We start from the raw sequence: 25,500 nt of genomic DNA, 5'->3' as shown, positions 1-25,500 counted from the left end.
TCGGAAACATTGCGGTCGTCGCTACCAAATGAACTCCGACTTAGAATTTCCTCAGTCCTTCTTATCACGTGCTCAAAACAATCCTTTATCTCGGACTCTCCTTCCTCATCAATGTGCACTTTCTGTTCCCGCCATCTTTATCATAACGTCGTTCTGTCCCAGCATCGTCCTAGCAGATTTTACCGCTCGATCCAGACCCCAAGATTGAATGAATATAGTCGAACATTGAATGGATGTAAGAATTGAATTGAACGAATGGGGATTGAACTGAATGAATGTACTGATGGAATTGGATAAATGTAGACTAGGAATTAAGTGAATGCGAACTAGTTTGACTCGATACAAGAATTAAGTTAAAAGGCAATTAAAAATGAGATTGAATACACAAGGATTAAATTGAATGAACACAGAAATTGAATTTGAATAAATACAGATTGAATTGAATGGATATAGAAATTGAATTGAATGAATCTAAAAATTAAATTGAATAAATACGAATTCAATTAAACGATTGCAGGGATTGAATTGAATAAATAAGGACTGAATTGAATAAATAAATATTAAATTGAATCAAAATAGAACTATTGAATATAAACCTTATTCCAAAATGGCCGTCATTTAAATATTCTTTTGTTTTTATTCAAATTAGCCCTTGATGCCTCGTTCTTGAGCTGAAAATTCAAAAGAATATTTTGCCTTGAACGAGGCATCAAGGTCTAATTTCAATAAAAACAAAAGAATATCTAAATGGCGGCCATTTTGGAATAAGGTGTATTGCTACATTTGGCTTGGCATAAAAAGCACCAATCAGCGATCTTTTTAGTTCACTGTGAACTAAGGGGTCTTCTCCAGGGTCTTCTCCCGACCCGCCGCCATATTGAAAGCCGAGAAGACTCTGGGAACGAGTTCTCGGAAACGGAGGCCTGGTACCCCAGCATCATAGCTGTGGAGCCAGGCGAAACAACAAGAATAAAAGCAAGATGACACACGCATGCGTGATGTGTTGGCCACACCGGGTTGGTGACATGAACCCAAAATCAATATGGCGGAAAAGCTGGTGGACGTTGTTGCAAAATTAGGACAGCGTGGGAAAAAGAAGGATCAAACACCGAAACTCCTATGCGACATAAAAATGGCTTAAAAGCTTCGTTACCTTTTTTTTTTTTTTTGGAAAATGCTAAAAATTTGGGTCGGTCGGACGACGCTAAACGGAGAAAAAAAAGGGGATGGCCTGAGTGAAAAAATATCTTGCCCAGAGTAACTAAGTAACTAGGAAGTAGCCAAAACGCGGGGCCGGGCTCGGGGTGCCTTTTTTTTGTCCCTTTTTTTTTTTGTTTCAATTTTTGTCGTTATTCTCCTGTACTGTTGTTTTCGAATGACAGGCATCTGTCCTTCATTGATGGTGGAAATTAGTCAAAAACATTAAGGAACTTATGGAAGCTATGAATGTTCTCAAGGGACTTCTTAGTTTTTTTTTTCTCGAAATCGGACTTTGTATTTTTTGTGTTTTTAAATCGAAGTTGGTTTTTGCGAGCATCTGACAATCGGAATTACGTTAGTTTTTCGAAATTAAGATAATTTCGTCCCCAGGGCGCTTTTGCCTGGCTTTGGGAAAAGCGCCCTGGGGACGAGGTTGAGATAATTTCCGAAAATGCTGAAATTGGAGGCCTACTGCCAGAAACACTGAAGACTCGCTGAGCTCCACACTTTAAAATAACATTCTAATGTTTACTTCTTGAGGGGAAAAAAACAGAATCGCACTTCCCTTCGTCACGCAGTCACGCAACGTTCTCATTTGCTTGTTTGCTCGTGTTGTCTGTCTTTACTACAAACGGGTTTGTAGTAAAGCCAGAGTCTCACGGGAACTTGCTAATCAATTCTATTCGGACGTCAAGGGATCGCATCCAATATCACGAGGGTTGTCTCGGGTAATCGAGACCATATAAACAGGCCTTTAGCGTGGCGTTAGCATTTTTCAGCGTTGGGGACTGCTTAGGCCTCTTAACAGACACTTGGGGTAGAATGTTAAAATCCTTGGCGAATCTTCGGCGTGGTGGTTATGCGGTGGAATATACCCTGGCCTGAGTGTGTGGAGAACCAAAGACCCTTCGGAAATTCACCGAAAATGACTGTAGTCACCTGCAACTGTAAACAACAGTCATTTTGTTTTCCTCGACCCCGTTTTCTTTCTTCTTCACAACGCTATTGCAGTTGACAATCTTTATCGGTCAGGAAGGAAGACTACTTTTCTTTCACTATTCAGTGTTTCAAGTATTCCAGTGGTAATGAACAATAGAGGGAGAACATTGGGGCTTTTCAGAATGCTTTACGTTTTCATTATCCATCACTTTAGGGAAAGATTGATGCTTTTAGCGACTGGACATTATTCAAGCGGGAAACATCCATTTTCATGATTCAAAAAAATAGCGAAGAAAAAGATGTTCAAGGGCTCAGCCAAAGAAAGGTGGTATCCTCAAATCTCCCCAAGTTTTCTTAATATTAGAATTTTCTAAATGTCTCGGAAACTTTTAAATGTCCGGTTATTTGTGGCCCAGCGCAGCTCACACCCACCATGAATCAAAACTCCGCCCTTTTCGATTGATTGATGTGTCTTCACTTATACATATTTAAACCTAAATCAAAGCGATGGTGTGTTCTTGTGTGAGTCCCCCCCAGGATGGGTCCTTGTTCCATTTGAATATTTGTTTGTGTTCCCTTGTTCCCCAAATTACATTCAAACTTGTTCATAGTTTTCTGATCCCTGAAATTGTCGTGTTCCCTTGTTCCCTACGATATTTTGTCATTGTTCCCCAGTTCAAAATAGGCATGTTCCCTTGTTCCCCAAAACCCCTGGGAGGGGGTCTTGTGTGGTCTACAACTTTTCTGTCATATATTCTCCAAAAACAAAATATTGGATATAATCATAAAATTTGTCAGCTTTTTCTTTCCGCGACTTGTTACTCTCGTTTATTTGCTTTAGGTATAACAGAAGTGGCTCATGCCTTAATTAAAGTTATTTCTGCAGTGCGTCTGGTCTTTGGCACACTGATAAACGGAAACGTTTGCATAATAACCTTGAACTTGCGTTTTAAAAGCACGTGATTTGAAGTTCTTTCTTAAACAATACCTGCAGTATGGAAACGCAAACAATATCATGTGACCTTACTCTTTTTATCCGAACCTAGCCTTACTTCTGACATTTTTAGAGAACTTTCACCGCAACCTTCTCTCTAGATCATCATTGTAGTTCGGGTATTCCCCATCCCTCTTCCTAAGTTCAGGCACGCAATGTTTTCCCAATGTTCTTGTTACCGGCGGCAATCACTTTGCGCGTACCGAATTAACTAAAATCGAAAAAGTGTTTCGCTTTCCTATCTTAAAAACTGAAAACGTTGCTGAAATGAAGAAATGCATTTTGAAAAACAGCTTCAAAAACAGCGTTCCGCGAGGAATGAGCAAACAAACCAAATGAACAAAGGATTTGAATAATTCTTGAATTATTTCACACGTTCGCCTGCCTGCTGGTACTTAATTTCTTACGCTGGCATTTAATTTAAATCAACAAGCCGAGAAAGAAGAAAAAGCAGATGATGTATTATGTTGCACTGTTGTTTTTATTGCTGAAGAACAAGGAACAAGTGGTTTCGAAACTGGAAAACAGGTGGTCACGCAACAATACGTACGAAAACAAACACGTACGCCTGTATGACACACGTCCAATTTCCGGTTTATGAATAAATATACAATGCTTTGATTTGCACAACTACAGTTAAGCGTTTTAAAATAACTTAACCAATTTTACATCTCTTATTTTACAGTAGCTGCGTCTAAATATTTATCTACATGCCCTCTTTCAGTTTACAATATACAGCTTGCTATGACCAGCTTTTAACTGGGTTTTTGTTGACATATAATCGCACTTAAATATGTACAAAAGGACTTTCAAAAAATCAAGCAAGAAAACAACTAATCCTGATCATGTTGTGATTTCCTAACATAAAACCGCTCCAAAGAGTTCATCCCATGGGGACAAGTGGAATCTTCCTTCAAAAAGAAAGTTAATCATGGCCGTTTCTCGGCCAATCACATTTCAGCAGTCGACCGTCGCCTTGACATAAAAGTCCAAGGGTACGTGGAAGTAAATTGTATGACAATTTAATCACGCGTTTTCGATGGCTAATAGCAAAAAAATTAGTGATAAATCGACGTTAAGGTTGAACTTATCTTAACTAGTAGCTCACCTGAATCCCAAGTGAGCTTACATACGAGTTAATCCCGCAACAAGGCAAGGTCAGATCTACGAGATGTTCATCTCTCCTTTTACCACTTTCTTATTCCTGCACGTTCATCCACTCTTGCTGATTCTCGGTGGAAATTTGAAGGCATTGTCAAGCTCATCCCCTAAAGCTCGTAGGATTTGACCGACTTGACGCGGACTAACATTGTTATTGTTCAACAAGATATCTTCTAAATTCAACTGCGTCACAACTGGTTGGCCGTTTTCCATATGGTCCGGTGATCGAGCTACAAGCTCATTTTGGCCTCTCCTCAAGTTTTCAGTCCCTCTTTCATCCCCCAGTACTTTGATTCTGCTTAACTGCGACTCCATGATTGATTTTTCAAAGAGCAGTGGTTATTTTTTGTGAGTTCCAGCCGGCGGTTTATAATGATATTGGTAAGCTCTCCTCGAAGAGTATCAGAAGAGGTGAAGGTTATTTCGTAGTTTTTCGAGTTGATCAGCAGTCGATCCACTTTATAAAATCCTTTTTCAGCTGCCAAATGTTATCTTAGTCGAGTGATGTTTTTGTCTTCGAGGAGTAAATTGTTCTTGTTCGCTATCCTCTCAACCGGTTAGCGGCGAAAACCCCTTTTCTCAATAAAACAGCTATGTAACAAACAGTAGTCGTGTTGAATAGTTTTCGTGGAGAAATTGTCCAGGTCAAGTTGAATTGGAAGTGAAATAATGTGACGAATCGAAAATCTGACCTTCGAGTTCTTTCCGTTCTCCACAACAATCAGACACAAATAGAAACAAACAACGTGCCACTGTTCTAAAATTTTCAGCGTTTTCGCCGAGAAATATGCAGTTAAATATAAACCTGACGCAGCAAATGGAGGCAGCGTATTCCATTGTGAATAGTAACCAATCACATTGCAGGAAATGGGGATCTGATTAGACATGTGAAAGAGTATTGGAGAACACGTGTCTGGGTAACGTCACTTTCGCGGGAATTTCAATGTTTTCTTACCGATATTGCCCAGATATGGGAACTTTAGGTTCACAGCATTGGCCCACCTGCACCAATGATGGCTGGTCATGTGTTAAAAATTCCTCTTTGAAGCTCATAAATATTGCGGTTATCACAAGTTCCTATCTAGCTTTTTCGGTTGCAGGAATGGCGGAAGGTAGTTTCGCTTTGTTTACTTTGGAAAACGCAAAATTCTAATTCCTTGCGCTTTTTAGCCCATGGACGCCCTGCTTCATTTTCATACTACAAATTATTTTGCAGGTCGATGGAGCGAAGGAGAACTTCGGAAAGAGACGGCGAGGAAGAATAAATAGGGCTTTGTGCGACAACAGAAAGAGGAACGTGTGTATTCTCCACCGTATAAATTTTAATGCGTAAAAATTTGAAGCCCAATGGAGAGTCGAATAAAACTGCCAAGAACTGAAGATTCGCCGATAGTTCAAGAGGCGAAGGCCCTTGCCAAAGATTTTATATCGTACAGACTCGGGAATGGACCTATCCTCATGTCAACCACTGCTACAACGTTGCGCAAACTTGCCGATCAAATAGAAGAGCAATACCCTTCACTGTTGAGCCATTTGTGCCACAAACTCAACATAACTCGGACCACTGCTTACACAACGTTCGTCGAAATTGCTAGCGAAGTGTTCGTGGATGGAATTAACTGGGGAAGAATAGTTGCGCTGTTTGCGTTTGGGGGTAAACTGGCTGTATATTGCGATCAACACAACATGAAAGACCTTGTGTCGTCGGTCACTGAATGGGTAGGAAGATACGTCGGTGGCTTGAGTGACTGGATTGAGAATCACGGAGGATGGGTACGTTACACGTTCAAGTTTTTACTTTTTCTCTGTATTCACTGTTTGAAAATTAGAAAAATATGAACCGGTTAATAGGACATTTAAAACCTTGATGATGTGTCATTGTCATTGACGTTACAAAAGTTTACTCGTAAAGAATGAAACCTTCGAGTTTTCTGTCGTTTTTTTTCAGGCGCCACAAACTAGTGTTATCAATAATGAAAGCGATTGCCACGGGTCGAATGCCGGGTGAGCAGGAAGGACTGATCAGTTCCCTTTCTGTTCATACAAACTGTTTCTATGATTGTTTGACTTTAATATTTAGCTTTTTCTTTGCTAGAACATATTTGGAATATTTTTGCGTTCGCGCCCTTCGATTAAAAAAACTTAACTCCACAATATATCACGAAATGACCAAGAAACCTTTATTTGAAAACAATAATGCTGGGCAAGTTTCTGTGTTGAGTAAAAAGTTGTTTTATGAGTTTTCTTACCTTCTTTTCAAGATAGATATTTATTTAGTTACTAATATTGATACTGAAGACTAGTAGGCCACTTTCGATATATTAAAATTCAGCTTGAAAGAGAGGTTTAGAGGACAAAGATAAGGGGAAGTGGCCTCATATGTGAATATCTTTCACATTCATTGCAACTTGTTTCTATTGTTTTTGTCCCCTCTGCCTCGCTAGCACTAACAACCTGAACATTAGTATCTAAAAAAATGGCCTATTGTATGGGTCAGCAAAATAATGTTGAAAACCATTGAAAAATTGTGGTAAACTGAGGAAACAGACGTCTTCAAGGTAACTACATGTGGGATAGTAGCGTCAGTGAAAAAGGACCAAGACACACATTGGTTCTGTAACAGAAAGACAGATATGTGCTTGCATCAATGGGAATGGGCCCCTGGTTGATTTTGTTGAGAGTGTAAGGCATTCTTCAGCTCTGCCTTGCTCTAAGGCGCATGTTATGGAATGATTCTATAAGCCTGGTTTTCACTAGCGACGCAAGCACAAACACAAGCACAAGAGCACTTATTTCACCATGAAAAGGGAGCTGATGCAAGCATAAGCTCAAGTTTTAGGATCAAAATTTTCCTTTTCCTTGTGCTTATTCTTGCGTTTGCTTGGACTGTGTAAAAACGGGACTTTACACAAGCACTATGCAAGCTGTGATGCTCATCCAATGAAAAAGACCCTTTCCAGATTCTACTCACAGCGCCACATTGTAAGAGAGAACATGGAACTAGTGAATCTTTGCTTGTGTTATGGTTCATAATTTCTCACTTACCACGAATCTCTTGTGCTTGCGTTTGGGCTTGCATCACAAGTGAAAACCATGCTTTAGTGTCCACTGTGGGACTCACCATCAGACCATTTAGATCTTGTGCAGTAGCTACTTTTAATGCTTCGTCTTGAGTCTCAGATGGTGCCACAGTCAGGGCTGTCAACCCCCAAAGTCTTCAAATATTGGGAATTGATAGGGATGCCATGATAGATGACGTAATAACGCTTGTGAGGTCATTGATGGTGATATCACATTATGTCTTTTACGCAAAAAATACTCCTTGACTCCGTTCGACGTATGATGTTTAAATCGGAATTCTTTACAACTTTTTCGGCTGCATTTGTCTTTACAAGTTGGAAGCAATCTCATCTTTTGATCTTCAATCTCCATGATTTGACACAAGACCTCACACAACCCACAACCACTTGAAAAAGGTGTCATTGGCATTGCAACATTTAATTTGATTGGTTTATTTTGGAAACCCAGAGATAAGGGCTGGCCTGATAGGCCTTTCTAGGCTCATAACAGAGACTGTTATTTTGGACCAATCACATTATTGCTTAAATTACAATCTGTCATTAGCAACAAACGGTTAGCTGGAGTTTATGAAACATTCAAATTTTGTTGTTATCAATGTTAAAATAACTCAAACCACACAAAGTATTTGAAATCTTATTGTTGTGAAAGTTAATTCTCACTAGAAATGACAAAATTTGGTGATTAATCAGGAGATTTCAGACCGTAATCTTGAGACTGGAAGATACGTTCCAAAATCTGGAGTCTCCCGGATTATCTGGGAGAGTTGACAGCCCTGCACAGTATTAGAAAGTTAAGGTTGCATGATTTCTATGTATGACTTTTTGGGGTGGCGAGGTTGAGATGATTTTCAGGTTTCTTTTAAGGAATACAATGTACGTAGATTTAGCCTCAGCAGTGGTTTCACCAATGTGGTTGTCCCACTGAAAAAGATGTGGATGCCAAGACTTGCAAAAAGCTTGGAAAAAAAAACAACACTCCAGAAAAAAAAAGTACTGTGGAAAATGAAAGTCATACAGTTTATTTTTGTAATCTTGTAGCATAACCTTTTCAGAAAAATATATATTTTTATTTTTTCATTGTGATGATTAAACCTTGAACAGTGTTTCCAGCTTTCACCAAGGGAGGGGTGGTTGGTTAATTATTACAGAATATGGTAATTGCACAAAGAGGAGGGTGTTGGTGGCTGGGCAAGGCCTGGCAGCTCTGGTCTTCAGGTAGAAATTGAGGTTACCTCTTCCTTAAACTGGCTGGGCTGGTTGGAAAATTATGCTAGTTGTGCACAAACATTGTCAATTTTTTTAGGATGGCCTAGAAAAACAGTTCACCAACAGAGGAGAGGATGGTGCATGGTGGAGAGGAGTTTTTCTGACTACTCTTGGACTTGGAACCTTGGCAGCTTTCATGTATAGTCGATGAACCACTCATTGCTCTAGTCTAAGTCTCAGCTGACTCAGGGAGAGAGGCCTCTGAAAGGGCAAGTCATGAATGGCATCAATGGCTTGTAATTACATTTGTACATATGCCTTTCTCCCTGATTGACTGGGTGCATGACTGGGTGCAGAGGAGACAAAATAATGATGATCAGGGTGTGTGGAACATAAAGATTGAAGGCCAAATATCAGGAGGAGAAAGAAATATGATAACTCTCCGTCCTGTTGTTTATAGTGAGCATGAGTTATTACTCTAGTCTCGTATGTAACTTATAATTCACTGTGAACAACAGGGAGTGATCTGTTTTGCAAGTCACATTTTGATAACTTTAAAATTCTTCTGGGGTTGTGTGTTTTCTACAAACTGTCCTAGGTGTGTGGAAAATGAAGCTTATCATTTTCACACAAAATGATTTGTTGCACTCTTATGCATTTTTTTGTGGGGGAGGGGGGGCATTGTTTTCCAGGTATTTGGTCTGCGATCTGCTTCTTTGGTCTTTGTTTTTCTGTTCAGACCTAAACATTGAGGCTTTGCTGCAATACACATATTTGCCCAAAGTATTCTACACTTCAATTGGTAAATAGCCAACTGAAGAGTAATGTTGTCTACATTTCTGATGAGATCACAGTTGCAACTAGTTTTTGTGACTAGCAACAACATAAGAAGTTTTATGATAACTTGTTTGATTCTTGATTTTGAAAAAAAATCTGATTTTCTGTCTTAAACACTACTAGCATTGAATTTTTTTTTTTCCCAGATGCAGCATAATTAAAACCTTTATCTTAAACTAAATTAATAATTTAAATTTTATCTATTCAGTCATACATGTATTATTGATCTCTAAGAGTTATTCCATTGTTGGCCATGGTCAAGGCCATATAATATTATATTGCATCAAGATTATTTATGGTAAGAAATATATCTAAGTCTTACTTGTATTTATTGCCGGCAGTGTTGGTCAAGAATTTAAAAAAAGAGCGGGCTGATAAAAAGTATGGTCCTGTTTTAAGAGCTGCAGTAATCTGGATTACATGTTCTTTGGTTTCAAAGCCAGGAGTTCTTGGTACATGTATAAGAAAATAATACGTTGCTATTCAAGCATGGTTTAAGGGCTTCAGCTAGTACTTAGGGTGCACTTTGTTTTATACATGGTATAAAACTAGGAGTAATCAAAGATTAATAAGTGCGTTCGAAGTTGTAGGCCTTTCTTGGTCTGTGATAGAATATCAGTATAATGTTTTCATCTAGTCAGGATGGGAGGATTGTTGGTATAATTATGTACATGAACGTTTGTATCTACCATTGTAGAGGAAATAATCACCTTTATGGCAGTGTAAAAAAATATTATGGAGTGTATGGGGGTCGCTTGTGCAGGTTTGCAGTGTATTTTGTTTGGGAAAAATAGGGTTGGGTATAATTTTATTTAGTAGCAGACTCATATGTATCCTGAAGCTTGAGGGGTTAAATTCCAGTATTGCAGATGGCCAGACATACATGTAAAACCAAAGGAAGACTCTTCTTTAAGAAGAAATGATTTAAAATTTTATACTGTGATTTGCATTTTTGTCATGTAGTCTTTCTTTGTCCCCATGAACAGGTGTTTTTTAAATGTATGAAGTAGCCTAGTTTTGTTTATCAAGTTCAGTTCATGGTTAATCTTGACAAAAGCACGGATAGAAGGCAAATGCAGTACCGGTTGTCAGTTAATCTTTCAAGCTATTAACAGGAGCGACTTATAATGTAAAAAATCAGTTTGTCTGTTTGAATCAAATAATTATAATTAACATGACATACTCGTAATACACAAATGTATATCTTTTAGATACAAAGAGTTTTGGTTACTGTATAGCTTGCCTATGCCAGCCACTTTAGCAGGGCCTTCTACAGAATGATGTGCTTAGTTTCAAACCTTGGTTTCGTTGCTTGATTTAAATATCTAGTAATAAAAGAGCCAGCTAACCTTTTTTTTCGGTTTGAACGTTACAGCTCCTTTTTTTTGTCCCTTCCAATTTCTGCCAAATGTAAATAAAATCAGAAAATGCTGGCTGCAACTTTCAATACAACCCTTAAACTCATTGAGTGAGGTGTATATATTATTATGAACACACTTTTTACTTGAAAAACTGTTTAAATTAAAGGCTGGTCCGTTTTTTCTTTTCTATTTTTGGGAAATTAACAAGTACCTAGGTTATCAAAAGTTTTCAATTTGGCTTCACAGTACTTTCCATATAAAAAAGTAAATCAGACTCCTGGCAACTTTCATATCTTTTGAGGTGCCATTACCCTTTTTCTCCAAAACTGGTTTAAACCTCATATGGAGAACCCAGTGGCAACGATAAAGGATTAATAAAAATCTTCATAATGACACTGTTTCACTACAAGCACTAGAGTCCTTCAGGTTTTGTTTTTCATGCAATCATGTTTTGTAGCTAATAAATTCTATTTAAATCCCACAGGGTTTAATTTAAAAATTTAACTAAAGAAACAATGGATTGTCTACTTTCACCAACACATAACACACATACGTTTTTTTGGAGTTGGGCCAAGGGTTCTTTGCATCAAAACAATAGATATCCAATTCACTCCTGCAAGGAAACAGCTTGTATTGCAGTTATGTAAAGAAACCCACAAAATGTAAAGCATTATCTGTTGGCAGAAGAGTAACAAATATCCGCAGTGAGACAGTGCAATCATGGAACCTGCCTATCAGAGTCTCTGTAATGGACTGGATCCATTTTAAGGACAGTTGTCGTTAATTTTTCCTCTCCAGTTAGAACTATGACTTGTTGTGTATTATCTCTTGAAAGGCGTCTCTAACCTGTGACGTGACTGTTTAGAAACAGTTATTTAGAAACGGTTTCAACTTGTACATTTATTGTAACTGTTATTCAATTCAAACCTGGAGTGAGTTGATGAATTTTATTTATAAAATAATTAGCCTTGTTTTGTTTAGTTTTATCATCTTGTAGACCACTTTCATAAATGGCAACCACTTTTACATTCTTTTGTCTTAATGTTAGACCTGCTGCCATCAATTTAAAACAAATTCTTTTAGAATATGCTCATCATAGTGAGGCTAGAAAGGCTTATAAGCATTAAAACAAAATATTTTATTTGGCTGCCATTATGAAAGAGGTCTGATCTACAGCGAGTAACCAATTTACAAGCAGTGTACTTGTGTCTCCTTCAACGGAGTTTATTGTGGAAGAATAAAAGAAAGACTTCCTGATTTTGAAGATTTTTGATGGGAAAGGGGGTTCACCTGTCTTTAAAATTTCAGATTCTCCCCACCCAAGCACCACGTGGCTTGATATTTCACAGCCAGTGACTTTTTAATTTGTTTTTGAGTGAACGGAGTATGCAATTTACAGAATAGTATATAATTATGTTAATCCTACTGTATTAAAGCAGTAAATGTTTTAAGAGCCTATGAAGTAAAAAACAATAGAATGATGCTTATTTCAAAGTCAGGTCAATGGTGTTGAACACTAGTGCTTCTTGTGGAATATTGGTAAAAATCAAGAAGATCCCTAAGAATTATGGCACATTGTTCTGTGTAGCCTTAGTAACACTTTGAGCCAAGACCCCCAACTGTCACAAAAGCATCAGTTATGTTTTGGTTCATAAGCACATTCCCTCATGAAGTGAAAAAAAAACACTATTTGAGTTTTTGGATTTGCATCGTATGCAAGTAAGTTGATATAATCTCTAAAAAATTGATATCTTGATGATATGTCTCTGAAAATTGCCATTTTATCAACTTTTTTTCTGTCTATTAATAAGTCATCCCTCAATTTTGTGAAGAAATTAATTTTATATTTTAAGTGTGGGCTTATAGACAAAAGATAGCAGTCTCCTTGCAATTATCTGGACAAATGTAAGCCATCATCTCTTTCAGACAGCTCAAAAATTCATGCAGCTTCACCTAAATCTTTCAGGTGTTTATAAGAGACAGGTTTTTAAATTGTCCAGGTAAGTGCAATGATCACTGCTACCTTTACTCGATTTTGTATTGATAATTATCGAACTAGAAACAAAGTAGATCCAGAACTGGCAGAGTTGTAGCTCCATATGACTATAATTCTGAGCTGGACAGCACTTGGTGGACAACATTGTACTGTTAAAGTGCTACTACTATTCTTTTTCTTTGGATTTCAAAACTATGTTAACTTAACACTAAGTGACCCAAGTTTTAAGTTGTGATTTTAAAAAGACACCTGTTTATTTTAACTGGAATTTTGTTATTTATTGGTCCGCCATTACTAAAATCTTGAGAGAGCTGGGTCGAGGAGAAAATGACATCAAAGACTCACTGGTTTAAGAATGCAATGCATGTTTATGCGGCTGAGTTAATATGCAGCACAAGAGTTTCAGGCTTTCAGACTTTTAAACTCGTGTTTTGCATATAAAATAAGTTGTGTTTACACACTGAAATTTTAAGCTAGTGAATAAAGGATGTCACTTTTTGTTTCCAACCCTCTGAGGTCCAATCGGTCAGTTTGGAACGTGAGTAATGGCGGGCCGTGAAATCCAAACCTTACACTCAAAATAAACAGCCTTTGGATAAAAATCAAAGCTCAAAATTTTTCCAGTCAGCTATTAAGCGAACAGGCTTTCAAAATCTGAAGAAAAAAAAGAAAATGATTTTTTGATCATAGTAGCACTTTAAGAGTAGCAATTGACACATCAGTGAATTACACACAGTTGGTTTTTTTTAGTTAAGTTATCAACTGTAGAAAAAAAGGACTTTTGTAAGGTTTAAGCCCCCGTGTTTGTACAATGAAGGGCACAGAAAGACTTTCCAAAATATAACAAAGCTTAAACATGGAGTCTTCAAACATTCCAGCTATTCCAAGACAACTTCTGTATGAAGCATTCAACTCACATGAAGGCTTTCCTGTTTAAGAATAAAGCCTAAAGTTTGGTCACTTTTCATTGTTAGGAAAATATTGCAGAAAATGAATGAAATGTGAATCAAACCTGCAGAGACCAATTTTTCTGGCTATGGACAACATCACTGCTGTTCAAAGCTTCTATTAACTACCTGCATTTATTGTGGTATGTGACTTTGTCAAAATTCACAGCAACTGAAATTAAAGGTTTGAAGTGAAAGTACAGCAGTGTCCCATATGGAGAAACCACTCGTTTCTGGGTACACTACATGTAGTTTAAAGTGTAATAAAAGTCTATAACAATAATAATTTGATAGTTAAAATAATTTATGATCATTAATGAGAGGTCCCAAATTTTTTTACTTTCTACTTAGTTGAAGAATCACTTGACCTGCTTGTGTTACGCTGTAAAAGTGGGGATAGAACTGTTACTGTTGGGCAGCAATGAACCCAAAAATGTGAACTTTGAAGGCACTGGGAAAGATCAAAATGCTTAAAATTGAAGAAACGTTTACATGGCCCAGCTTTCCTCCTTTCTCAAGATTTAAATGTGACAAACGAGTATATTTCACGACAAGAACATAATTATTTCTGTCAAGTGTTAATAAAAAAAAAATAAGGCCATCAATTTTATATTACCAGGAACTACTAAACTGTAAAGAATCATTAAAAAAGACCCTCCATTCATCTCTAAATGCCCTTTGAGATGAAAAGAGAATTTAGAAATTCATTGAATTGCTGTGTTTCATATATCTGTTGGAATACAGGAGATTTGACTCTGGCCTCTTCAATAGTAAACCATGCACATTCTTCGTGTACACTGCCTTGAACATGGGGGGACCTTCCAGAGATCATTTCTTGCTTGCTCTCTGGTGTGGAGGCAGAGTCATGCGAAACTTCAGATGGTCTTGGCAAGTGGCTCTCTTTAAAGAAAACAACATTAAATATGTTAGTGGTAGATATTGAACACTTCCATCAACATTTAATGAACAGTATTATGCCTCACAAACTCCACAACTTATAGTGAGTCAAAAGCATTAAGTAAAAATGGTCAAAGAGACAGCATGGTCAAATTTGTGATAACAGTAACCCCCTTACAAAATGGGCACTTATAACAATTTCCCTGTACTTTTAGACAGCGTTAAGCTACTGTATATAGGAACACGCCCACCTTTTTCAGTAAAAAAAATATAATATTGAATTCGGCTCTAGTCTTTTTAACTTCTTTTTCTTCAGATTGGGATTTTTGTGAGATTTATAATATTACTTTTATTCATAACTGCTCCTGCAGGGCTTTGACCCAGAGGCAAAAACCTGAGGAGACAAGCTAGTGTAAAAGGGACAATATGTAAATTGGTAGATGTTGTGGAACGGAAAGCAATCTTGATTAATTTTGCTCAACTGAGCGCGCAAGGTGGTATCAGTATTGCTCACCGAGTTTGCGAGGTGTTGAGTCACAAAGCAGAAAGTCATAAGAAGCATCGATATCTAGTCGGGTAGGTAAGTGCAAAATTTTGACCAGATCTATACGAGTGAACAAAAGCACCAAACTTTGCACACTGCTTCGTTAGCGTATACCTAAAAACTTAAGGACTGGTGCTCAAGACAATCCTTTTTCTTTCGCATCAGCAGAGGAGGATACCTAAACTTCGAGCCAGGATTCGAGCTAGGATCCGAGCCAGGACTCGAGCTAGGATCCGAGCCAGGATTCCAGCCAGGATTCGAGCTAAGATGAGCTTTCTCCGCTATTTATTCTCGAATCTTTCGGTTAGGTTATGTCTCGAATCGGTTAGGTCAGGTATATTTGCGTTGGTTCTAGTCTAGTTAAGTCTAGTTAGGGTTAGGGTAGGTCTTGGTTAGGTTAGGTTAGGTTAGGTCTTGGTTAAGTCTCGAATCCTGGCTCAGATCCTAGCTCGGATCCTGGCTCGAATCCTGGCTCGGATCCTGGCTCGGATCCTGGCTCGGATCCTGGCTCGGATCCTGGCTCGGATCCTGGCTTTATTCTTAGTTTATCTCCTTCTTCGTCACTTTTAAAGCCATCTAAATCAAAATTGTTGTCTCTAGTATCCCCTCCTCTTTCAGGAAAACCATAAAAGATCTCTTAGATTCCTAGATCCTTCGAATCCGAAAAAAAAAAGCATGAATATCCCCATCGTTTGATGCGTTACGTGACGCATCTGCTGTTGTCTTCGCGTAATTTGATCGCGCGATCGAAAGGGCAAAAAGCCAGCCCTTGTGGGGTCTCTTATCAGCTGTCAAAATATGCTCATAACACGGCAAATGATTGGTCAATTATCCCACTAAATCTCCATAAGAACAAAAAAATTAGATTTCCTAAGGGAGACTGGGTAGAGGCCTAAGATCAACTCTGATCTAGACGCCATTTTGTAGGGCAGGTACAAAACACAGGTCACAGGGCACAGGTCATTGTTTTACTAATACAGAATGTATCCTAAACATTCATAAAAGCTAACCTTAGGCCTAATTAGGCCTAAACAAACGTTTTTAGGCTTAAGGTTAGCTCTTATGAATGTTTAGGATACTTTCTGTATTGGTAAAACAATGCCCTGTGCCCTGTGTTTTGTACCTGCCGCATTTTGTACGGCCGGTTACGGCCGGTTTAGGTATTTCTGGGGTCATCGCGCGCGGCCGGTTACGGCCGGTTTAGGTGTCAATGGGTATAGGCAAAAGAGGTTTCACAGCTTTCATTGCTATTTTCGGTAATCTTGTAAAGAACATCAAGTGATCTTTGCACTTATCTGGACAATTTCAGCATTATTGTCTCATATACGTAGACACCTGAAAAATTCAGGTGGAAACCATGACCCCTGCGATGTGAGGACAGTTGGGAGCAGGTCAATTTGTTGGGTTCGTTTGTTCCAGTGAAGGGCTCGAGGAATGAAATTAATGTATATTTGAAGTGCGGGTTTTTGACAAATCCCTTTGGAGACACCAATTCGAAATAGATGGTATAATTATAGGTGTCTATCTAGGAGACAATTGCTTAAATAAGTAGCCCATAACTATATAAGTGAACAACAGCCCTATATTCCTGTTAAGAATGAGAGCAGGAACCCGGGCCTGGGCCCAATGACAAATCTCGAGAAACTACCTTGATGTTATAACCGGACGTTTTTTCTTTGCGGAAAAGGTAGTCTATTTAGATCGTAGTCTACATAGATGTTAAATGCCGTGACATAGGTGGTAGTCATGGGCTCCTGCTTAAATTGTCCAGATAAGTGTGAGGATTGCTTCCCTCTTTCATCCAAAGATTTCTCTGCTTGTAACTTTACAAAATGAGGGGTGGTCCATGGACGTGGGGTCCATGTTTTGTATACGTCCAAATTACTTATAGTTGCCTAGTTCTACTGTAACTCATTGTTCGACCAGCACTACTCCTCAGCGAGCGAGGGAAGGAATAATATTATCCTGGTTGCTCAGGCCACTAGTGGTCCATATTTGTGCTTCAGTAGGGCATTCTAAATAATGATAACTGCATTTTCATGACCTTTTCATGTACATGTATTGTAGCTGAAAATGCAACTTTCTTATGCTGAATATTGTTAGCCTTGTCCGCTCTGCATTGATGTTATCTGCCTACCTGACTGATCAAAGACTTCCAAGTGCTGTTTAGCATAGCGATTGAAGGTGAGTAATTTTTGGAATATTTACAGCGATCAATTTTTCAGGCACAAATCAGAAACAGGGGTGACAGACTTGGCCCACAAAATGCTAGATGCAACCTCAGAAAGCAAAAGCATAGTCTCAGTACCAACATTTTCAAACTATGTTCGATCTTATTTACCACAGTTATTCACAGATAATATCAATCAGCAATCTGAATAATTATAATATATTATTATATAAACCTAGTTGTGTTCCTATTTTATGGTATTTCAAGGTACTGTGGAAAGAACCACATGGATAAAAAAGATGACGAAATGTTGCCTTCTAATTAATGTTCCTCTTCCTGTTTTACTATAATAATAATCATATTTTCAAGGCATTTTCCATAATGTAAATTGCTTTTTAACTGATAGCGCATCAAATAAACGTTGAAAATTACATATCTACAGTGTACATGTAAGTTGTACTTTTGAAAATGAAGTTTAAACTTCTACCTTTGGTTTCCAGAGGCACAGTATCAGTCTTGTAGTCATGTTCCTCCTTCTCCTTATCATCATCAGTGCATTTGCGTTTGACACCCCTCTTTCCATTTAATGCTACCTCAGTGTGATGAGTTTGGATGTATGGAGACTCTTCTTGATCAGCTTGCATGCTTTGACTTGCTAGACTGGCTTCCATGTTGGTAACAGTGTTTTCTTTAATGGCTTCTATGTCAGAACGATCACAAGTGTCTGCAGCTTTGTAGCACAATTCATCTTGCCCTTTGTTCCCTGTTTCTTCTTCCTGAGCTGGTGACAAATCAAGGCAAGGAAATTAGGAAACTGTGCCTTGCTCTGTCAAGACAGAAATTCATAAATAAATGTAGATGTTAACCCTTTCAGACCTGAGAATGAAACTCAAAGATGGCACTGCATGTGTCTATAGCACAGGATGATTTTGCACTTGTCAATGGGGGCTCGGGGATCTATTGTAGGTACAATCAGAAACTGTCCCCTTAAATTTAAGCCTTTTAGCCCTGAGGGTGAGACTAATAATTACTCTGTCTAGTGCCAGATGACGTATTTGTCAATAGAGGCATCAGGGATGAATGGGTTAAAAGAAAGCTCAACAGTAAACAAGAGGCTTCAGGAAGCCTATAATTTTTCCACATGCTTTATTGTTAACCTCACAACCTGGCATAAACAAAATATATGATATTCACTCTCATTTAAAGATTTCTTACTGCCAGAGTTCATGTACCAGCATAGGAATAAGAATTTAAAATGCCTTTTGAAATCACAATTTAATGACTTAATCAACCTTAAGCCCTGCAAACAAGACTTAAGTGTACTACTGTACATGCAGGACAAATTTCATCTTGTGAAATTCCATGTTCTTACATAAACCAAAACAATAATTTGGTTAATTGAATTAAATAAAATGGCACTTTCATATCTCTAATAAAAGGTATCTCTTAAAACTTGTAAATTAACAACAAGGTAAAGACTTGGTTTTTTTCCAAAAAAGGTAATACCGCCACTTAGATTCTAACTTGGAATCTCCTGATTAAGAGACCATTGCAATGAACTTGATCATGAAGGAGTTAATGTGGTAAAACCAGATAATTTATTGCATACAATATCCATGGGTAATGCATGATCGACTCACAAAGAAATCTAACCCAGTTTCTTTAAAATTAACATTATTTCCCTGACATAGTTCAAAATAAGAAAAAGTTACTGTATTAATTAATCTAAATCTACCTACCTCAGTGACTCTCTTGCACTGTTTTGAGCCATTTGTTTTAGTTTGGTTTACGGAAATCATTTGAATTCACAAAAATTATTAAGAAAACTAAGTATGTATTAAATCGGAATAAGAAAATAATTATAATCATGTATTATGGGTGTAATTAAGCCTTCCTCCTTCCCCATTGGAAGACTGGTTTGGACGTCAACCCTATTTTAAGAACAAGTTAATGTACCCTTCCATAATCTGGTTGCCTCCGCATAACTTCAAAAGTAAATAACATATCTACAGTGTACATGTAAGTTGTACGTTTGAAAATGACGTTTAATTTAAACTTCTACCTTTGGTTTCCAGAGGCACAGTATCAGTCTTGTAGTCATGTTCCTCCTTCTCCTTATCATCATCAGTGCATTTGCGTTTGACACCCCTCTTTCCATTTGATGCTACCTCAGTGTGATGAGTTTGGATGTATGGAGACTCTTCTTGATCAGCTTGCATGCTTTGACTTGCTAGACTGGCCTCCATGTTGGTAACAGTGTTTTCTTTAATGGCTTCTACGTCAGAACGATCACAAGTGTCTGCAGTGTTGTAGTTAATATAGCACAATTCATCTTGCCCTTTGTCCCCCGTTTCTTCCTCCTGAGCTGGTGACAAATCAAGGCAAGGAAATTAGGAAACTGTGCTTTGCTCTGTCAAGACAGAAATTCATTTATTAATTTAAATAAAATAATGTAGATGTTAACCCTTTCAGACCTGAGAATGAAACTTAAAGAATGATGTTACTGCATGTGTCTATTAAATGCCATTGCACTTGTCAGTGGGGGCCTCAGGGATCTATTGTGGGTATAATCAAAAACTGTCCCCTTTAATTTAAGCCTTTCAGCCATGAGGATGAGATTTAATTACTCTGTCTAACGCCAGATGATATTGCTGTATTTTGGTTAACTGAATTAAATAAAATGGCACTTTCATATCTCAAATAAAAGTTATCTCTTAAAACTTGTGAATTAATAACATTCCTTATTATTATAATTATGGCAAAGCCAGTCTAAGGCAAATCTGAGTGCTCTGATTGGTTCTTTCTCTATCTGGATTTTGCAGAAGGGACTGCTTCCATGGAAAGGGTACAAGCCATGTAGTTTTGTTTTTTTGCGACTTGCGTGTACTTGCGAGGGAACTTGCACACAGGAAAAACAGAGACGAATATGAGCCAGCAACAGAAAGCGAGTGTCATGTAATAAACAACTTACTAACTGAACTTGGCTGCTCGAGCCGTACTGGGAATAAATGCATGCCCTCAGTCCTGGCAGTATACACAGACCTTGCCACAACCTCTGGCCAACATCCCCAGTACAACCCTCGCGCTTGGTTAGTAAGTGGTTAATATTTTACATTTTGAGGTGGCCCAAACCAGTTTCAATGCTTTCACGCAATGTTCTTATTAGAAGGATTGGCACTACAAAAAAGTGCTGTATCACGTACTAGCAATGTTATCGTAACATTGAAACACCGATAATTATTATTGCTGAACAAGATGCAGTCAAAATACTATATTGTAACGAAATAAGTCACCGCCACATGGCAACAGGAAGTTCTGTAAAAACACCCCATATTTGTCTTAAGTTTATTCATACCCGTATCTCAAAAGCGAACTCGGTGACCCCCATCTTTTATTGCTGGAAAGTGATCAGAGGGCCAAGATGACCCTTTCTGCAAGGTTAGAAAAATTATGTGCAGGTGGCTGACTCCGCTGCCCAGATTTGTTTTTTAAACTTTGCAAAAAAGTTTCATCTTGGCCTTCTGATCACTTTCCAGCAATAAAAGATGGGAGTCACCAAGTTCGTTTTTGAGCCACTAATGGTAAAATATAGGGTGCTTTCACTGGGCTTTCCCATTGCCACGGTAACTTACTACATCACAACAATGACCACATCTTGTTTGGAAATAACCGGTGTTTCATGTGGTACCATAACATTGCTGTTACATGATACAGCGTTGTAGAGTCAATCATTCTAAAGAGAGTGTCTTTTCAAAGTGTTTAAACTGGTTTGAGCCGCCTTAAAATGCTGCCAAATAATTTAAATGTTAATAAGCAAATGAGCTTTAACATTACCGGGGGGTAATATTTTGGAAAATACACTGCCCGCAGGTTTTTAAAACAGAGCACATTGAAATCAGAGAGCCTTTACTTCATCAATTTAAAGTTCTTTTGACAATATTATACTGGAAATTGCTTTAATTTGTCACTAATCGTCATAACACCATAATACAGAGGGGAAAATTCCTTTCAAAAAGTACTACATGTAACAAAAAATAATGATAAACTGCCATGTTTCTGTTCAGTTACTGGCAAAAACAACAAGGATGGCACATAACCAAATTAAATTTTCATGTTTTACAAGCTCAGAGCAAAATGGAATCTATAAAAGATTGTCCTTGTGAAAAGGGGTAAAATTGAAGTGACACAAAATCATAAGCCTTTTTTCCAAGCGATAAGCTTGAGAAGTGACATAATCAGCGGCTATTATGGAGTTTCATAGTACAACACATGCACACATTGGGATAAAAACAAGAAGTCAGACACTTTTATCGGACTAGTACAGGGTGTAAGAGTTCATTGTTGAATTCTGTCAATTCCCTTATCAGTCATTCTGTATTTCGATACGATAATTACCCTAAGAAAGAAACAAGTCAACTATTTCTTTGTTTAGGGGTACAAATATGGCTACTGTGACCTTATGTAAAAAGTGAGAATACACAGCTGTTTTAAGATTTTACACAACAGTACATGTACATATGACAATCCGAAAACGTGGTTCCTTGACTTCGAAATATACCAGTGAGTTTTGGAATGAAGGCAACAAATGTGGGGTAAACAGTTAACAATGTCATTAAAGTTAGCAATAACATCTTGTACATTACAATATTCAGGCTTCTTGCTTTTACTTTGACATTTTGAAAGTCTTTTGTGCACATTAATGGCTCGGTGCAAACCTACCAAGTGGATTGGGAGTGGAGACCTATCTACTTAACAAATAGATTCCACGTTGCCGTGCATCTGTTCAGAAATAGATCACAGACGACGTCAAAATGTGGTAAGTACAAAAAAGTGGCACACGAGGCAATAGCCAAGTGTGTCACTGCACGATGTTCTTACCACATTTTGACGTCTTCTGTGATCTAATACTGAGAAAACACATGGCAACATGAAGTCTATTTGTTTTACATAATAAAGAATTAAACTTTATTCACAATCGTGCGTCCGTTCTCTAATAGATCATAGGCAAGAACCAATCAAACTGCGAGAACTTGGGTTATTACATAAATAATCATACCAGCCCCCTTGGTAGATCTGACCCTCTACAAACAATCCTGAAAGACTCACTACACTGAAAAATTAGTGAGTCCTTACGTCATTTGAACAATCTACATTGCAAAGAGAAGAGGCATGAAAAGGCATTTCAAACCTCTACATGTACCTGTTTCAAACTCAAGAGATGTATTTATCTGTTCCAGGTCATAAGAAGCATTCAGATCATCCTCTATGTAGTCTGGACTGTACACATACAGAAAGTACTTCACTATGTCACCTGATGATCAAATGTTATTACAAATTATTAATCGCACACATAAGTTTGTAAATTTAAATTTCATGACCTCCTGGAACAATATAAAGATGCATGTGTATGGTGCTGTTTAGCCTATTATTTTAAGCATACATTGTTGAATGATCACAAGCTGTCAGTCATCTTTTGCTGATGATGCTCCCTCTCATAAAACGTCAGTTTGTGATGTTTGAAACAGAACTAACATTTACTAAATACTGAGGCCAAGAAGGCTCAGGCTGTGTTGTTTTCATATTGTGTGCAATATGTAACAACGTATCTTTGCATTCACATTTTCAAGAGAGAAAGGAAAAGAAAGGAGTGTCAAGTCTTCTAGCGCTGAAGCACTAATTTGGGACACTGTAAACTGAAATCAACAAATTAATGCAAATCAAATCAATTGTTGATTTTTGAGGAAAAAAACTTTTTCATTTGTATGGATGGACTTTTCATTTTGACAGGTTGTCACCATCCGTTACAATATATTAGTTTAAGGGCCCTACTTCACATTTTAATCAACCCACTCTATACTTATTACACTTGCTACCTCTAACATTGTTATTCTTTCAAAGTCAACCAACACCTGACGTTCCCGTGTGACACCTGGACTTCTTATTTTGATTGATCATTTCTATTGGGATCGGCTATTCACCGAGTTACGAGTAGAGTTGAGTTTGAGTTTAAGATTGAGTTACAGTTTTTGGCGTTTTTTTGAATTAAAAGTAGTAAATATTCAGTACAAGTCACTTCAAAAAATGTTTTCTCCGCGTTGAAAGATATATTTGCATAAAAGTTTGCAAAATGGCATGGCTTTCCATTGATCAAAACAATCTTATAATTACACCTTTCACGCCATCATTCAAGTCTATCAACGTCAAAACAATGTCTTCTTAGAGGGATACATGGCCTTTATTCGTAAGCCAGTTAAAGCCAGCCCGGCGGCTACGATGAACCGTATTTGTCGTTTCGCATCATGGCCGATCATCACTTTGTCCATATAGCTGTCTAGATAGGGCAACCCTAAAAGCCGGAATCCGGAATCCGGAATCACAGTACAATACAGAGAGTAAACACTATCCTAAACATTCATAAAAGCTAACCTTAGGCCTAATTAGGCCTAAAAACGTTTGTTTAGGCCTAATTAGGCCAAATGTTAGCTTTTATGAATGTCTAGTATAGTGTTTACTCTTTGTGTTGTACTGTGATTCCGGATTCCGGATTCCGCGTTTTAGGGTTGCCCGTCTAGATAGACAACCACTGAATGACAAAATACACCACGTGACACCATGTATATTATTACGCTTTTTGCTCATAACCGCTGAAATTCTAAAAATGAATGCGTCAAGACGATTGTCAGGAATGTTGGCAGTTAAACGACCCGAGCATTTAAATAAGTGAACATGTTTGACCTAGTCACCCAAATCGGAAAACCATTTCACTGCAAAGTTGAAACAGACAAGATGTTGAAAGTCATGCTTGATTGTTTCACATGGCCTTGATGGAAAATTACATTTTCCTTGAAGTGCTATTAAGTGGTAACTTAAAACTGTAAGTTATGAAATTAAATGCATGCTAATCCCTACTTCGGTCCGCTATGACGGCTACAATCCCAAAATACTACCCCTTCCCCCCTTTTCAATGTTGATCGCGCTATAACTTTAAATGAGAAAAGTCAATAGTTTTTTTTCCCAAAAACGTACAAAAAAGGGGGGAAGGAGTGAACTTATGTGTGGCATCAAGTGTCCCAGAAATTTATGACCGAGATTGGGTGGAGTCTAAAACAAAGGTCACTTTCAGTTTGACAAAACTGCTGGAAACACTCGTACTTGCAGGTCATTGTTTTACCTTTTCGAAAGTAACCCAAAACCCTCAATTTGTCTAACCCTAGGCCTAAAACCCAATTTTAGGTCTAGGGTTACCCAAATCAATTAGGGTTTTGGGTTAGTTACTGTTTCCAAAAGGTAAAATAATGACCTGCAACGAGTAACCCGCCAAAAGTGACACGTGTATTAGACCTGCAGCCCGGAGAGTGTCACGCGAGTTGACTTTGTGACTTGAACGGTCACGGGTGCGATTCGCATAGTTTTTCGGAATCTATACTGGCCCCTTTCTAAAATATGACTTGTTACTAATCAGTGAAAACACTATGAAAAGAAGTTTGTTTCACTCACCTTCTGTTTCCAATTTCTACATGGCAAGACTCCGATATGGAATGTTGATAGTGAACCGCAGAGTCGTCGGCAACCGTTGGAAGTGGTGATCTTTAATTGTTAATTTAAAATTGTCTGTCTGGATCCCTACTCAACCGGTTAAAAAAGGTCTACAAACAAGTTTTGAAATCAGAGTATTGAAATTGAAAGAACATCTCTGATCTGAACAAATCACGATAGACATTTCTTTCTGTCCACACTTTCACCATCCTAAAACTTGCAAACTTTAAATCGTGTTGCATAAAGCAGTTTATTGTTATTTCTCATAATTTATTTACTTGTTAATTAATTTTGGTTTTCGTGCACGGTTTCATTTGTTTTTGCAAGTACATAAATGAGAACTGACAAAATCACTTCATAGGCTAGGGTCAGTAAGGGAAAAAACGCGTTCCAGGTTCCGGATTCGATCTTTTACATGAACCCTCATGCGGCTCAACGTTTTATGTGAAAACCGATCATGGAAACCTCGCTGCTGGAGGGCAAACGGTACGTTTCATCGTTCAGCCGCCGGGGCTATAAGCTGGCTAAACAGTAAATCTCATCCTTAGCCTTACAACAAGACATCTTTTCTGCGTCGATAGACTTGATCGCTAGAAGGAACAACCGCGCGCCGGTGGTTCAGTTTGTTATGC

At 38.0% G+C, this 25,500-nt stretch overlaps 2 protein-coding genes across 2 annotated transcripts in view; one reads left to right on the top strand and one right to left on the bottom strand.

The window, feature by feature from the left end:
• Window positions 1-5,299: 5,299 nt before the first annotated feature.
• Window positions 5,300-12,035, top strand: LOC138038982 (bcl-2-like protein 1). Its single transcript, XM_068885103.1, has 3 exons — window positions 5,300-5,406; window positions 5,511-6,067; window positions 8,678-12,035. The coding sequence occupies exons 2-3, from the start codon at window positions 5,642-5,644 to the stop codon at window positions 8,789-8,791; spliced, it is 540 nt and encodes a 179-aa protein (XP_068741204.1). The 5' UTR covers window positions 5,300-5,406; window positions 5,511-5,641; the 3' UTR covers window positions 8,792-12,035.
• Window positions 12,036-12,119: 84 nt separating this feature from the next.
• LOC138038981 (uncharacterized) overlaps window positions 12,120-25,500 on the bottom strand; it is a 46,455-nt gene continuing 33,074 nt past the window's right edge. Inside the window, exons 8-11 of the mRNA XM_068885102.1 lie at window positions 22,533-22,643; window positions 19,395-19,697; window positions 17,820-18,113; window positions 12,120-14,621 (exon numbers count right to left, since the gene is read on the bottom strand). Of these exons, the coding sequence (XP_068741203.1) occupies window positions 14,389-14,621; window positions 17,820-18,113; window positions 19,395-19,697; window positions 22,533-22,643 (941 nt within the window). The 3' untranslated portion in view covers window positions 12,120-14,388. The remainder of the gene's footprint in view (window positions 14,622-17,819; window positions 18,114-19,394; window positions 19,698-22,532; window positions 22,644-25,500) is intronic.

This window comes from Montipora capricornis, chromosome 2 (genome assembly GCF_036669925.1).
Source record: "Montipora capricornis isolate CH-2021 chromosome 2, ASM3666992v2, whole genome shotgun sequence".
Taxonomy (NCBI): domain Eukaryota; kingdom Metazoa; phylum Cnidaria; class Anthozoa; order Scleractinia; family Acroporidae; genus Montipora; species Montipora capricornis.
The sequence above is the reverse complement of the archived record's forward strand: the minus strand, read 5'-3'. Positions and strand labels throughout refer to the sequence as shown.